The sequence below is a fragment of the Branchiostoma belcheri genome, unplaced genomic scaffold (assembly GCF_001625305.1).
Source record: "Branchiostoma belcheri isolate BF01 breed outbred unplaced genomic scaffold, Haploidv18h27 scaffold271, whole genome shotgun sequence".
NCBI classification, from domain to species: domain Eukaryota; kingdom Metazoa; phylum Chordata; class Leptocardii; order Amphioxiformes; family Branchiostomatidae; genus Branchiostoma; species Branchiostoma belcheri.
Window position 1 is genome coordinate 189,887 of NW_017803878.1, and position 16,411 is coordinate 206,297.

Below are 16,411 nucleotides of genomic sequence, written 5' to 3' on the forward strand. Positions count from 1 at the left end.
TTACAGTCTTGATTGTTACAGTGGTATCAAACTGTTACATTGTTACAGTCTTGATTGTTACAGTGGTATCAAACTGTTACATTGTTACAGTCTTGATTGTTACAGTGGTATCAAACTGTTACATTGTTACAGTCTTGATTGTTACAGTGGTATCAAACTGTTACATTGTTACAGTCTTGATTGTTACAGTGGTATCAAACTGTTACATTGTTACAGTCTTGATTATTCCAGTGTTACATTGTTACAGTCTTGATTGTCTTAATAATAAGTAATAAAGCTGTGCATGTTATATTAGTAAATCGTCTAACTCGAATATAACTTTTCGAAAGACTTTTTGCCTTTCAAAAATTTAAAAACAAGTGTTGCCCACTTTTTCACAAGAAGGACAATGTATACCTATATAATGTGTCGTTATAAATAATAATAATGATAAAAATAATGAAAAATAGGAATATTCTATTGCCACAGCGTCAACTTTTCCGACAGAATCACCATTCCTAAAGTTGCCATCCTCCAAATATTTAGGAAAACTTACATCTGAATGTTGCCCTATGATTATGCCATTGGAAGGAAGTTGTGTGCCTTGTTTAAGTAATAACAAGTAATAAAATGTAAACTTGATTTAATTCTGCCACCAGAAGGACATTGTGTTCCTGTACATTGTATCGCAATAAATAACAATAATGATAAAAGTAATAAAAGCAATAAGATATGAATATTCTGTTGGCACAGCGCCTACATCTTTGGCAGTAGACTCCCTCCCGTCGCCTATTGACGTTCTGAAACGAGATTATAAGGGATGAGCTGTGGAATGATTTATTTAAGACTTGGTTTGTAACAGGAGCAATGATGGTCTGCCGCCTATCTTGCCGTACCATGTTTACAATAGATGGAAGGGTTTCAGGAAAAAGTGCGGACACAATAAGTACCTGGATTAGCCTGGCATATGAAGTTAACCTCAATGTGGCAGCGTACGTCGTTCCACTTGTCTTTGTATCGTGGGGAATAAATGACGCAGTCTTCGTTGCCCCCACCGTTGCTCGGCTCTCCCGGACTCCAGGAGTTGTACGGTCCAAGTGCAGACCCGTCCACCCACTCAAACCTTCCCTCTACGCGCTGGTCGTGCAGGCCGAACCAGAAGGCCTCTTCGCGCTGATCAAGCAGTCTGAACCAGAAGCCTCGGTCGTCGCTCACGGACTTGTACAGGGAGATGAGGAAGGCGTTGGTGTCAGCGTCTCGGGGCATGGCGAGGGTTCCGCCGTCTGCACGACAGGTAGAGGCAGCACCTGTGAAGGTCTTCTGTTTGTTGAAGACCTTGTAGCAGATTCCACGTCGTTTTGTGTAACCTTCAGCACAAGATACTGGAAGACAAGTTTTGTATCAGCAACAGGCCAAGGATGGGTCATATTGAAAAACATGACATAAGTGTAATATATGCTTCATCAACAATAAATCTATTCTCAGGGCTGTATATGATAACAAATATTCAATATGACAAAGTTAAACGTGAGTCGCATTACCTGTTTTTAAACAAATGACAGTGGCAAACAGACAAACATAAAGAGCAAAAAGAACAGCTGAAAACCAATTTGTAATTACGTAAAGCCTTCACAATCTCGCGAAGACGCTGCTCTAAGGCGGCGGTTCGGCTTCGTTCGTTGTCCAGGTCTCGTTTTAAGGCGTTTTGGTCGCGTTTCAAGGCGTCAACAGTGGTGGACATGTCGTCTTGGTCGCTCTTCAAGGCGTCAACAGTGGTGGACATGTCGTCTTGCTCGCTCTTCAAGGCGTCAACAGTGGTGGATAGTTGACGCATGCCTTCTTGGTCGCGTTTCACAGTTGTCGACAAATGAGATATCTCCTACAAACGTACTTTTGGACGTCAGAATATCAAACGTAAGATGAAAACTTACAAAAAAACGGCAAGTTAGTTTTGTACCCTATTAAAAACAGAATGAGAAGCAGAAAACAGCTGAACAACAAGCTTTGTGGTACTAGACTGTTACCTGTTTGTTGATGAACGTCAGAGGGGCGAGTCCCATGGCGCCCAAGCCCAGTAGCACGGCGATGCCGGCAGTCAGGCTGCTGCGGCGGGCGCTGAGGAAGCCACAGACACCCCGGCGGCCGCTTGCTCTACCCGGATACGCGCCGTCTGGTAGGAAAAACATACTTCACTCAGGTTATTGTTTAAGTCAACATTTACGCAATGCCATATTGATTCTTAGTTTGAACAAATCTACACATATCACGGGTATGAAATCCCATAATTTACCACTAAGAAAAATGGCATTATCGTATTGATTGTGCAAATCAGACCCTCATTTGCATAACTGGTGCCTGTTAATCCTCCACATGCCATACATTACACATGCTATATGTATTACAGTTCCATTATGAATAGCATTGAAATTTTTTTATGCAAAAAAAAGTTTTACCTGGTATGGAGGCGTACGTGGCGTCGTTCGCCCGGTAATTAGTCTGGGGTTGGTTCATGGGTGGGTCGGCTGGACGAAGAAATAAAAATAAAGATGTAATATAGTCATTTGAGAAAAATATTGGTCCTTTAACATAAAAAAATAGTTCTAATTGAACTCAGACATTCATAGCCATAACACAAGACAGAGAAATTTTATAAGGCCTTTTACTGCAAAATCTAATCAACGGCAATTCTCATTCATGTACAGAGGACCTACTGTCTGGACTAATTAGAACAAAACATTAAAGCTATGTCCAACTTTAAACATTTTTAACGCTCACGCCAAAGCTGATTTTATAAATAACCCCACACTTCATATCCGCTTTCATATTTTTCTTGAATATATGAGGCACTTTACACAGGGTTGAAGATGCAAAAGTGAAATAAAGACTGTACTCAGTTTACCTGCACTGGACGCGTCCATATGGTTTGGTATTTTGGCAGCGGCGTCCGCACGTGATCGCAGTGACTGAGGCTGCTGCATGGGTGTGGTGCCTGACATTAATGAAGACAATTTAATTAATCATCTGCGGAAAATTAACACCAGTTCAGAACGTTACGAAAATTATAAACACTGTAGTCGATTTATCTGTATCTGTATCGGTATAGCCGGTACCGGTATAGCCGCCCTTCGGCGTAACACACCAGCTTCTCGGCGGCAGCTAGCTATATCACACCGAACGACTTGTTACACTCAATCTTTGCACATTTATTTGTAGGAGTTGTTTAAAGCTTTCCAGTGATGATGCCCGAACTGTGCTTGGTGGCATCGAGTTCCAGTCTACGATAGTTCTGTGGAAATACGAGTTTTTGAATACCTCAATTCTTGGTTGATAACTCTGATATTTGAATTCATGACTATTTCTTGTTCTTTTCTGGGCTGGTATCAGATACTTAGTGGTTGGTATGTCCACCAGTTTATTAGTCATTTTGTACATCATGCACAGTCTGGACATTCTACGTCTGCCTTCCAGCGACCCCCACTGTAGGTTTCTTTTCATTTCCGTTACACTGCACTCCTTTGATAGTTGATAGCTTTACCTGCATTGGAGGCGTACATAGGGTTGGGTATTTTTGCAGCGGCGTCTGCACGTGATCGCCAATTAGGCTCAGGCCGCCGCATGGGTGTGGCACCTGAGAGAAATGAGGAAAAAATCATACAAGATCGGATGTTTATCTTCGAAGCTTCGCCTATTCATGAACTAAAATAGGAAGCAAGAATGATTACAAAATAAAACGGAAATTAATGAAATAAAATGAATAAAAATACCTAAATGCTAGACAGCAATTCGATACTGGGGATTAATTGCGAATAGAATGATTCATTTTTCTATTTTTCCAATTTTATATAATAACAAATAACTGGTTATCGCTTACGTTAATTACTAACTCAGTTATGTTAATGAATGATTACACAAGTTAAATACCACATCAGGAAATCAAGGTCAGGCATTAGACATTTTCCAAATAATTATGCAAATGCCGCTTCATTTACATAATGTATGCATACTGACGCTCTGTTTCAACTACCTTACACATGTTTATAATTCCCATAATTCTATCAACAAGAAACACTTTTTCGTATTAATTGTGCGCAAATTAGGCGCATATTTGAAACCTTGCCGTTAATGTTCCACCTGCCATACATTACATATGCCACATACAGTTATGTATATTATATCTTTGAAATACTTTATGATTAACAAATCGCCACGGTAGTTCCAGCCAAGCTGACAGGTGGCCCAAACATACGTAACGTTTTCCTAACATAAACATTTTAGGCCATGATATTTCTAGAACAAAAGATACAAAAACCAGAATTTCTGCTGCATTACCAATGCAAATCGTTAAGAGGCCCATAATTATCCTTGACCTGGATCTGCATGAAATCTAACGACGAGGCCTTTGACTGGTTGCGATTTTTGCACGACAGGATATGATGATGATGATCCTTGACCTTCGCCTTCCCAAGACCTACCAATGTACCAGATATCATCACAATCCATCCAACACTTATTTATTATAACTTTGTAGCTTCTTTTCAAACATATTCGATTTTCGTATTTTTACCTAGTCGAAGTGAGTCATCTTGGTGTCCTTAACTATAGAAATCCCCATAGGGCGAAAACTGTGCTCTGCTACCTTTTATTTTCATGCAAAGTCTCGCTAGGTCTTACAAAAATGCACGATAGAATACGTAACTGTTTCTATTGAAATTAGTGAAACTGAGTGTAAAACTGCAGGTTTACATATGTCTAGAGCCCCGATAGCAAAATAAATTAAACCCAGGACCGCGTTTCACTATTCTATTTCTAGGGGCAACATTTCGATACCAACGTACTTATACATTTCAGTGTTATATTCCTTGTACTAATTCGATCACTGATTAAAAATTTCTGAAAAAAAAAAGAGAAGATAATGCCTTACCTAGCGAGTCTTATTTGAAAGACCAGAAACACAACATAAATTTGCCTGGGCCTAACTAATATTGGACCCTAGCTGGCAGCTTTCCTTGTACTGTAGCAGAAATTCTGGTTTCTTGCTAAATTATATGTGTACGTACATGAAAATAACGATTTATCAAGAACGGAACAGATAAACACGAAATTGTCATTTTTTTTTCTTTTTAAACATCATACTTGTTTAAGGGTTGATTTTTGTGGTGAAGCACCAAATACCCACCCGTGCGGGAACGTTCGCGTACCCTGCTGATGAATTTTACAAACAGAACGTACCGTAAAGACTGCATGGATTTCTTGTTGCCATCAAATTTACCCATACAGCAAAGTATGCAATAGTCAGTAAGCGATCATGTACTCTTTCTACAGGAATTGTTTCTTTCTGATTGTAAAAATATCCACTGTAAAAGGCAGGTATGAACAGCGCTGGTTACCTACAGACGTTGCGTCACCGCTCACCGCCTCGGCTTCTTCGAACGTGTGTGAAGACGCTCCTCGGTCTTCCCGCTGCTTGTCAGAAGCGCCGTTGCCGTGGCGAACTCGCCCGCGTGAACCACTCTGCTGGACGGGACGGGGTTGGGGTGGCCGCCCGCTGGTTTGGCGGCTGCCTGGGCCGGAGACAGGCGGCCGGACAGCCTTTCCCTGCCCGTTCATTTCGACCGTACTGTGCAGACTGTATTGTCGTGCAGTGTATAACTGTGAAAAAAAATCCAATACCTTAATTAGTCTGGCAAGGTATAGTTTTTTTTACCCTTTTTTGGAAGAATGACGTTACATGAGGTGATGATGCGATGGCATTTTGTTTTTATGCAAAAGCCAGACTCATCTTCGTGAAAAAAAAAGCAATCTGGGCTGGTAGGCAGAACGTCCTAATGTAATCCGTAAATGCTCGTGACTTTTACACAGATGTGCGCATGCACCATCGTTACCACATACACATGCAGAGATGCCCCCCTCCCACTTCTTTTGTGATCGACAAAATAATCGAAATTGACTAGAAGAGGTGGATACAGCGGCAGCAATACTCTTTTTTTTCCTTCCGTTAGAATATATTTTCCAAGTGGAATAAAGTCTTTACATGTTAGATATCTCTTTTCTACCTCTATCTGCATTTCATACTTTCCCAGGTGATATTCTATTCCGTACAACGCACAAAGGTTGGCAATAAGAATTATTGTCCTGGCGAAGGTTTCTAGTTTGATATTTATTCAAGTGATCAGTAACATACGTCACTGTTTTACTGTTACAGTCTTGATTTTTACAGTGGTACTTAACTGTTATATTGTTATAGTTTTTATTGATACAGTTGTATTGCAGTCTTGATTGGTCTTGGCTGTTATTCTTCTGGGGACAGGAACAAACTACATGTACATGTAGTTCAGTAAGCCGTCCCGAAAATTCTGAAAATTTGCTGCACATACGAGTATCACGGCGGTCTGTCACTACGGCATTCTTTCCCATTGCTATGCGCGTTCTAAAAGGTATCGGGTTACAAGACGCTATTTTGGCCTGTTTTGGACTACCCGTAAAATATTTGAAAATACACAAATAATATTTAGGGGTAAATTTCGTCAAATTAAAATAAAATTATCGTCTAAAAATCCTTTAAATGTTAGCTTTTTATGTTAAATCAACGATTTTTAAAATTTCGCTCAGAAAGACGATTATTTTCGGGTTTCCGAGCACAAGTCATGTCACGTTTTTAGGCAAATATCGTTCAAACCTGGCTACGTATATTACCCCAGATCCCCGATTTTTATATTTTTCGCAGACTAGGAATAAGACAAAAAATCGTGTTTTAGGGATTTTTTAATTTCCGATTTTAAGTCTAGTTTTTGTCGACATTTTGGTGAAAAAATGGCATTTTTTGACATTTTTCTCACTAAATTACCCATAATTCAAAATTGAGGCCATTTTTCAAAAATCCCTAAAACACGATTTTCGGGACAACCGTTACAGTCATTTTGAGTCGTAAATGGGGTATGTTTGACTCTCCATGTTCCCAGGTTTGAACGAGTTTTGGAGACATGTCATATCGCCAGAAAGTGTGCATTGTGTTATTCATACTGGCGTAAAGAATCATTACAGTATTCAAGGTCACTCAAGGATACGACAGTAGCTTCGCTACATGTTACATACCCACCAAAAATAATAGCGGACATGTACTGTCCAGGAAACTGTTTGTATCTGTAGAAAAGTGTTGTTTTTTATCTGTTGCAATGCACGGAGGTAGAAAGGCTTGTTTTGCCGCTTTTTAGTAAATGACCGCAGGTGACCCCGAAATAGAACGCGGGTTCGATTCGAATTCCCCAGATCGAACACAATCGAACACAGTTCGGGTTCTATGACATGTGGGAACTTTTCAGCCCAGATTTTACCACCGTGTATGTTTATTTGTATTCATTCAGCCCACGTTGTGAAACGAGCTAACATATAAATGTACCATCAAATGTAACAATCATCATTATCATTAGAACATCCACTTTACAAATATCATCTACTTTTAATCGACTGCTTTCTTGTACTGCAATTTTAGTGATTATAGAGTGATAGCCGTTAAAAAAATATATAGTTGAGACAATTGCTATAACAGGCCGGCAAGCCGTCAGCAGCTACATAAACCTGGATTTGGATAATCAGGTTTGTCAACTTTGACCTTTGCCTTCGATTGGTTTGACCTTTTAAAAATCTTGTCTGCCATTTTGAGCCGTCTCGAGAGGGGTGTCTTTTCTCTCGAATCTGTGGCGATTTCCAACTTATGTCGACTCTAAAACCTACTCTTGATAGTTTTGAAAGACAGGTAAGACCTTTGTATACCTCCTACCTTCAGTGTATCGCGGTACCGCAGCAGCACTTAAAGTCATGATGCGTGAAAATCGAAGGTATACATGGGGAGGGGGGCACATCGAATATAATGCTCTAACTGCATTGGATGCCTTTAGACTTTTTTTTCCGTTCTTAGAAAAAAATATTATGGACCCGAGAAGCACTGAGATTCCTGTGGACGAGCTGCCAACTGTGCACCCTGGGAACGAGACAAGCAGCAGCGAGCACCGGGTAACAGACACTGGAGGACAGCAGGACAAGGAAGAGGACATTCTATCGGAGGAAACGTACGGGGTAAACTCTGTCCATCCTCCCGTTCAGAGTCAAACAGAGCAGACAGACGGGCCTGCGGTGAAAGATACTGTAGACAAACGCTACAAATGTGACCAGTGTGACTATTCTACTGCATATAAGTGCAATTTAGACTCACACGTGGCTAAACACACCGGAGAAAAACCCTACATGTGTGGGGAGTGCGGATACAGGACAGCTTACAGGTCTAACCTAACCGTGCATATGAGAAAACATACAGGGCAAAGGCCCTTCAAATGTGACCAGTGCGACTATTCTGCTTCACTCAAGGCTACTTTAATCAAACACATTGCCACACACACCTCAGAAAAACGCTTCAAATGTGGCCAATGTGACTATTCTGCTGTACAGAAAGATATTTTAGACCGACACGTGGCTAAACACACTGGAGACAAACCCTACATGGGTGGGGAGTGCGATTACGGGACAGTTAGAAGTCTGCCTTATTCAGGCATATGAAAAAGCATACTGGGGAAAGACCCTACAAATGTGACCAGTGTTCCTTTTCTGCTGTACAGAAATGCAGCTTAGATCGGCACATGGCTACACACACTGGAGACAAACCCTACATGGGTGAGAAGTGTGGATACAGGACGGCTGACAGGTCTGCTTTATTCAGGCATATAAAAAAACATACTGGAGAAAGACCCTACAAATGTGACCAGTGTTCCTTTTCTGCTGTACAGAAATGCAGCTTAGACCGACACATGGCTACACACACTGGAGACAAACCTTACATATGTGGAGAGTGTGGATACAGGACGGCTGATAGATCTAACCTATCCAGGCATATGAAAAAACATTCGGGGGAAAAACTGCACAAATGTGACCAGTGCGATTATTCTGCTGCACTCAAGTCAACTTTGAATATGCACATGGCAAAACACACCGGAGACAAACCCTACATGTGTGGACAGTGTGGATACCGGACAGCTAACAGGTCTCATCTTTCAAGTCATATGAGAACTCATACAGGAGAAAGGCCATATAAATGTGCGCAGTGTGACTATTCTGCGACACGGAAAAGCCATTTGGACCTACACACGGCAGCACATAGTGGTGAGAAACTCTACAAGTGTGACCAGTGCGACTATTGCGCTGCACAGAAGTCGTCATTAATTAGACACTTGGTTAAACACACTGCTGAGAAACACCGTATGTGAGCGTAGTACGGATGGCAATCATACACCATCTGCCCCCGCAGAAAAATGAAATCAGGAAAGAAAGCATAGAACCAGTTTGGAACTGTCTGACTTTAAGTCTAACATACTGCAGGTAAAAATGTTACAAATGAAACAGGTATGACTAGATTTGTACATGGCTGATCATTTAACCATGATAAACTCTATCTTTCTTTGGATTGCGAAAACAGTACTGGTGATCACGACAATCTATTTCTATTTTGTCTAATCAGTATCTAAGTATCTTACCACAAGAGTAAGAATAAATTCGAAAATCTTTCAAATGTAACTAGTCTGGTATCGGGTAATGTGACTGACATATATGATATGATCGTTAAGGCAAAATGTACTTGATGTTAAGGTACACAACGATAAGAGTTATGACACTTGCTTCTGTAGATGTTTTATTGATAACATTTTCAATTACATGCATGTGTTTTTCAGATAAGATACAGAAATACCGATGTTACTTGACGAAGAAAATACTTGACAAAAACGCTTTTGTCCTAACATTCTTCCCATTGTGTTTAAACCATTCGTTATAGTTACTCATATGTTTAATACTTTTATATGTTGTTTAAAGTTATTGTTTAAAGTGGTTTGATTTAACACATTAAAGTTCTCTTACCTATAGTGATTTCAACTAGTCACTTTGGTCCTCCTCAGTAGAATACCCAGTGAGGTTTGCCACGCGTCTTCTTTGAAGTGTGACGTCAACAATGTTAACAGCCAATTGTTCTATATGTTCTATGTAGACGTTACAGACAATGGGTGAGACAGAAGTTTGCCTTTGCTGTACCATTAGTTTGCTGATAAAACACTTTACTTCATTGTGTACGAATCACATGCAATCCAAATAGATCTTTAAAAGGCTTATGACTTGTTGGGGGGTAAGAGTTCTGTATCTGTATATCCGGTATAACCTCCTTTCGGCCTAACACACCAGCTTCGCAGGCACGTGGCGCGGCGGCAGCTGACTATATTACACCGATCGACTTGCAATTGTTACACCTAACCCTTGAACTTCTAGCTCTAGATCCTATTTAAAGCTATGTATTGACAATGCCCCTACTGTACTTGGTGACTGAGTTCCACTGCAATAGTTCTAGGAAAGAATGAAGTCTTGAACACCTCAATCCTTGGTTGATAACTCTGGTACTTGAAGGCATGGCTATTTCTTGTTCTCTTCTGGGCTGGTATTAGGTACTTAGGAGTTGTACGCTGTGCTAGGGTGGTGTCGTTCTGGAGTCTGCTTGTTATGACATCCAAAGCCTTATGTGTAGGAACTGAGGTGAACAGGGCGGTGACGTCAAAAGATCTGAGTTTGTCGTCCGCTTCTACCCGTTGGTGTTTTATGAGTTCAGTAAGATGCTGGGAGTTAACGATATGGTAGGGTGACTTGCCAACCAACGGATCCGGAGATAGTATGTCAGCCAAGAATATTGCACTAGAATAAAGAATTAAAGTTTTGTGTCTAAAGTAAAAAAAAAATTGTACGGACACTGCTGAGTGGTCATGTAAGCGCAGTTAAGGCGGGCACACGGTGTGTTTTCCGCGGTCTACGGGGACCTGGCCGCCGGTTATGAAGGACGCGTCCGACGAGGCCAGGAAGGCGATGGTCTTCGCAAATTCGGAAACATGTCCCACCCTCCCCAAAGGGATGTGTAGTCTTGGAATGTTCCAGAAACTAATCATGAACGAGACAGCAAACGTAACGTATTGTCATAAAAGTTCATCTGTGTTGGTAGTTTTAGTAGTTAAATCTTTTGTTCCAACACAAGAGATACTCCCCAAGCAGAGTTTTGGGATTTTTTTTATCGGATTTGTGTTTTCGTGGAAAAAAGCCTATAAAAGTCCGATAAAAAAGCCTAAAACACGTAACAAATAAGCCAAAAAACTCTACACACACACACACACACACACACACACACACACACACACACACACACACACACACACACACACACACAATACAGAAAATGTTTAAATGTTCTATTATATTCCAACGATCGCCAGGTCTGTATACGATATCTAGATATTGATATGGTTTAATTGGGTCTGAAAATGACTCGACTCTGTACAGTATTTGTTCTGCTAAATATTTAAAAAAATCCTGTAATATTACTATTTCTTAACACACAGAAACTAAAGTCAAGCCTTGTTAGCTTATGTATCGTTATAAATTACACTTCTAGTATGTGACATGGTAAAAGTTTTGTAGTTTATCTCCATTGTGTCGAAGCAAGTTTTACCAGTGCAAGTCCTGTTTAATTCCTTTAATGTATAGCTATGGGTATTTCTAAACTCACAAAGCTTAAAGTTAATACAACACAGCTTAATTTCACACTTAACTCTACGATTCAAGATTAACCATCTCAAGTTTCATTATAAACTACAAAATACTAGTATGCGATGCATACCAAAATTCAGCTTAAGTTGCATTATGCCAACTTTGACACAGCTGTATAAAAAGCTCAGACACGCTTTACGTGACTTCACCTTTTCCGTCTAATTAGATTCTTTTTACCCTATCTTAAGCCCATTGTTGCTCAACATTTATAATAAAGAAAGACTTTATTTTTTTTCAAAAGAAGCCCAAACGAAATTCTGTTGGTGAACTCAATTCTAGATTAATTTAACCTCACTACGTACACTTTATTCTTAAGAAATATAAAAGATCTGGTCAGGAATTTTATGGATGACATCCTCTGAAGATCCCAAAACTAGTTCGTGCGGGCGAATAAAAAAATTCCGGCGAAAAATAAAAACACTACTATACCACAAGAATATAAACAAAGCTGGTATTGTCAATTTGCGACGTATACGACAAGTAGGCACATGCTGGCTTTTTGCGATTAGAATCGGCACTGTACGTATGTACTGAGATCTGGAGCTTTGTGGAGCTTCGGGTGCCGACCTCCAGAGTTACCGCCGGTTCCCTGTTGCCGCTAACTAGTACGGACTACCCAAGCCTAGAGCCAGGGCAGAGCCTCGGAGGACGTGATCTTTTTTTTTTTTGAGGACAGGCAAAATCAATGAGCGCGCGGATCGATGCCATCCATAAAATTAAGTCGGTGTGGCCTCACGTTAAGTTAATTAACGAGGACACATGGCGTGTTTCCCGCCGTCCACGGGGACCTGGGCTCCGGTTATGAAGGACGCGTCTGACGAGGCCAGGAAGGCGATGGTCTTCGCAACTTCGGAAACCTCTCCGACCCTCCCCAGTGCGTGGGTAGACTTGCAATGTTCCATCAACTAAATAAAGATAAATCCGGAAAACAACGTAATGCATTTATGTATAGTTTATTAAAACGTAAATTTGCAAAATTAAGGTTACTGGAATTAATTCATGATTGACTTTAAGTCAGGTGTTGCATATGCTGATTTTAGCTGGATAAATATCTAATGATTTAAAATTAATTACCTAATGGTAATGCCATGTTGTAACTTTCAGTGCCCTTTTAATTTAAAGAGGCTAGCTTTTATACCTGAACAATTTCCTCGTCAGTCATTCCTCCGCGTTTGAAAATGTCTTTCGGGATCACGCCGGGGCTGTGGGGTGACAGAAATGACTCGAGATGGTCAGATACAAGTAGACAAAATTAAGGTTTACTCAAAATAAAGGCCATTTCCAACGCAAATCCATGTCCAACGCAGCTTTGCAACATTGAAAACATCACATTTACATCTTGCACAATCTAGTGGCTGCCTGAATGCAAACCTGACCAAAACTACTGTATATCACATAGTTAATGGAAAGATGTGCGTGTTATCGATAAAAAAACTTACTCTTTTTTTATTGAAACATATAATGACAAGACGCGGTGGCAACACACTCAAGTAACACTGATGTTTATGTCGCCACCAGACAATACATAATACATAGGACAAGCAAAACAAAAAATTAACATATAAAAGTTGAATACAATAATAAATAGATGTATATATATATATATATATAAATGCTGACAGGGTTGACAAAAAAGATATTACAAAAAAAAAACTATTTGATTCCAGCAAAAATACCTGTACATGTTGTAATATTCGAATATTGTTGAGAGAAAAGAGGAACCTCTTAAAGTAAATGTACCAGAGTATCATCAGAAAGATCATCCAAGTCGGTAATAAATCCAATCTGTGTTTACAAGTTGCCGAAAAGAAAACTTACTTGACAGAGTTGACCCTGATTTGCTTGGAAGCAAGCTCTGAAAAATCAAGGGTAGTTTTTTTGTCTCGGGAGACAGTGAAATAAATAAAATTATCAATTCATGAAACTCTTTTTGATATTGTAAAATATATCTGACAACAGTACGAGGTTCACTAACCAAGTGCCACACATCTTGTTAACTGGTCCAGTGCTACCTTGCTTAAGCTGTACGCAAGACATCCTGACATCTGAGGAGGAATAAGTTGGTCACTGAATTGCAGCGAGATGCAAACATAAAAGTTAACATCGCCTAAAACAATTAAAAACTAGAGTTCCTTGACCAGTAAATCAATGGGATAGCACCCCTGTTATTCCATTGAATTACCAGAAAGAGATTCAGAATTCTCGACATGGTAAATTAATTGAATAACACCCCTGTTATCCTATTAACTGTTTACAAGCCAATGACCTAGATCTTTACTTACACAGCTGGAACAGTACACCTAAACCGGCATATTGTAAATATTGTTGTTTAATGATAAATGAATAAACCCAATTGCTAGGCAATATGAATAACCCACTGGGTTTTATTTTGATAAGATAAACTGTTTGCAACTGTTCTTGTAAGCCCAACACTGTCCTAAACTTGTATGATTCCCAGAAGGAGAAAAACTTACCGATCGTACTCCATTTATACTGGACACATTTACAACGGCACCTGGAAATAACAAGAAATATCTTAAAACAGTATATGCTACAGGTGTCATGAAAAGTTTTGTTTCAAATAGGTAGAAGCAAACAGTGGTATCTCTCTCTCCCTATCTCGATCGACCGACCGGCCGACTTCTCTTTCTACCCCCTCTCCCTCTTTACCTCTCTTTTTCCACTCTCTCTTCCTCTCTCATTCTCTTGACCTCTTTCGACCTCTCTCTTTCTCTCTACCTCCCTCTCTTTCTCTCTCTACCTCTCTTTTTCTCGACCTCCGCCACTCTCTCTCCGTTCCTCTCTCTCTCTCTACCTCCTCTCTCTCTCTCTCTCTCTCTCTCGACCTCTCTCTCTCTACCTCCGCCCCCTCTCTCTCTTGCATTGTAAATAAAATTTAGAAGCCTTTAGTTTTTGTGAGATGTGGAACACACAACTGAGTCAGTCTGACCGCACTGCGAACGTTGACATCCATCATCTTGTCATAGACCGCCATGTCTGTTGTCTCTATAGAACCAAACGTAAAGATGCCGGCATTGTTTACCTAAATGAAAAGTATGTAAAATTTAGTATATACGTGGATAACATGTTTAATGGTTTGTATTGTAACGTTGAGGGGAATACGCAAAAGTTAAAGGCCAAATACAATGACAACACGTCTCCATCATGTGATGTGTACCATAGAACGTAATTGTAACAATGTAAAAGGTATGTACTACGAAGTTTGTAGTTTTGAACAAAGAAGATCTAGTTAGATACGGCGAAATTCAAACGGGAACTCATATTGAGTTTTTAACACCGCGAATATTGATAGATTCATTACCAGGACATCGATCCTGCCAAACTTCTGTGCAGTCTGATCCACCAGGTTTTTCCTTAATTCATCATTACAGATGTCTCCTGTTACAACTAGAATCTGGGGCGGAAAGAAAAACAATAAGATTCTAGCTCAAAATAGATATCAAGAACAATCGCAGAGTGGAAATCGTTGCTACCAAGCACAGTTTGTGCATAATCACTAAAAAGATTTAAACAGCTCCTGCAATTGAATGAGCATAGATTGAGTGTAACAAGTCGTTCAGTGTAATGTAGCCAGCTGCCGCATGCCTACGAAGCTGGTGTGTTACGCCAAAGGGCGGTTATACCGACTATACCGATGCAGTAGACACGTTAGTTGATCCCGTGACCTGCAATGTCTATCAGTTATCTCAGAGTTTATGAATTACGATTTCTGTCTCTAACCCTGGACCGTTCCTGTCAAGACGTGAACGTGACCAGCATAAGCCAAGAGACACACTAAAAATAATACCTCTGCGTGAAACAGACGGTTAACAAATACCTTGTCTTCTGGAGTCCCTGCCTCCACACTGGCCTTTGCTGTGGCCTGTAGGTTTTCCTGGTTTCTCCCAGTCAGAGTCATGTGCGCTCCCAGGAGAGCAAATTCCACAGCTGTCCCCCTCCCGATGCCAGAACTCGCACCTGATAAATACCTCACTGTTACTCTACCACATTTACTACTATGTGTATGCTGAGCAGCCCCTCCAACTCTGCCCTATTACATAACGTAACCTAATACCATAGAGTATCTGGCACATTACCAGTTACCATGGTGCCAGACGTACGTCTAAACCAGGTCGCTGACTTTATTTCTTTGGCAGGGATGAAGAAACAGGACACTGAGACCATATGTTTCCCTTCACACGTTTGCCCCCTGTAGAAACTATAGTAAGGTTGCTCTTTAAAGTAATAAATGCATGATGGTTGTCGTCACAAGGTCTAACTTAACAAACTACTAGTAAATAGCGACCGCCCCCTCCAGTTCTGCCCTGCAAAGGTTAACATAAGAACAAGCATGTTACAACATAAACTGGAGTTCCCCGAACTCATACCTTCGCCAAAAAATGTTCATCTTTATGACTGATTGTGCAAAAAGGATGCTCATATTCATGAATTATATCCGTTTATCATACTCAACGACAGTCTTGTATTAACCCTACCTAGACCGGGCTCGAGTCGCGCACTCTGCCTCTACGTCACACGACCCCAGGGAGTTGAGCCATCGGCTAAGTTTATAACCCTGCATGTTAAAGAAAGAACCCAGCACACATATCGAGAAGAGTAAGAGTGACTCATTGTGACCAAGACCACCACTGGCCCCCGGTACAGAAAGCAGCGGAATCCTGGCGAAGCACATCAGACACCATTAACCATTAGACATAGTCCATCCAATGGCCTATAATTAGACAACGTGTGCCAAGCAGCTCCGTCAGGGCAGGGATGGACAAGTATTGGCAAACATGATGGAGGCGCG

General features: G+C 40.6%; 3 protein-coding genes across 3 annotated transcripts in view; 1 reads left to right on the forward strand and 2 right to left on the reverse strand.

Annotated features, from left to right (window-relative positions):
* Window positions 1–900: 900 nt before the first annotated feature.
* Window positions 901–5,586, reverse strand: LOC109472391 (pulmonary surfactant-associated protein D-like). The gene is made up of 7 exons (XM_019772161.1): window positions 5,375–5,586; window positions 5,152–5,178; window positions 3,515–3,612; window positions 2,879–2,968; window positions 2,004–2,149; window positions 1,600–1,777; window positions 901–1,361 (listed from the first exon to the last, which is right to left on the reverse strand). Exons 1-7 carry the CDS (start codon window positions 5,584–5,586, stop codon window positions 901–903), a joined length of 1,212 nt encoding a protein of 403 aa, XP_019627720.1.
* A 2,024-nt stretch (window positions 5,587–7,610) lies between these two features.
* Window positions 7,611–8,640, forward strand: LOC109472398 (zinc finger protein 525-like). The gene is made up of 2 exons (XM_019772169.1): window positions 7,611–7,732; window positions 7,895–8,640. The coding sequence occupies exon 2, from the start codon at window positions 7,906–7,908 to the stop codon at window positions 8,527–8,529; it is 624 nt and encodes a 207-aa protein (XP_019627728.1). The 5' UTR covers window positions 7,611–7,732; window positions 7,895–7,905; the 3' UTR covers window positions 8,530–8,640.
* A 3,707-nt stretch (window positions 8,641–12,347) lies between these two features.
* Window positions 12,348–16,411, reverse strand: part of LOC109472394 (3-oxoacyl-[acyl-carrier-protein] reductase FabG-like) — a 5,877-nt gene continuing 1,813 nt past the window's right edge. Inside the window, exons 2-9 of the mRNA XM_019772164.1 lie at window positions 15,440–15,579; window positions 14,924–15,016; window positions 14,506–14,644; window positions 14,076–14,116; window positions 13,577–13,646; window positions 13,420–13,456; window positions 12,740–12,803; window positions 12,348–12,506 (exon numbers count right to left, since the gene is read on the reverse strand). Of these exons, the coding sequence (XP_019627723.1) occupies window positions 12,348–12,506; window positions 12,740–12,803; window positions 13,420–13,456; window positions 13,577–13,646; window positions 14,076–14,116; window positions 14,506–14,644; window positions 14,924–15,016; window positions 15,440–15,579 (743 nt within the window). The remainder of the gene's footprint in view (window positions 12,507–12,739; window positions 12,804–13,419; window positions 13,457–13,576; window positions 13,647–14,075; window positions 14,117–14,505; window positions 14,645–14,923; window positions 15,017–15,439; window positions 15,580–16,411) is intronic.

Bases quoted from the DNA above. Each gene is read 5' to 3' on its own strand.
- LOC109472398 (XM_019772169.1), top strand. From the start codon at position 7,906: ATGGACCCGAGAAGCACTGAGATTCCTGTGGACGAGCTGCCAACTGTG.
- LOC109472391 (XM_019772161.1), bottom strand. From the start codon at position 5,586: ATGAACGGGCAGGGAAAGGCTGTCCGGCCGCCTGTCTCCGGCCCAGGC. The intron at 5,179-5,374 runs GTCTGTAGGTAA...ATTCATCAGCAG, and splicing joins GCGGTGAGCGGTGACGCAAC to GGTACGCGAACGTTCCCGCA. The intron at 3,613-5,151 runs GTATTTGGTGCT...TTCCTCATTTCT, and splicing joins GAACGTTCCCGCACGGGTGG to CTCAGGTGCCACACCCATGC.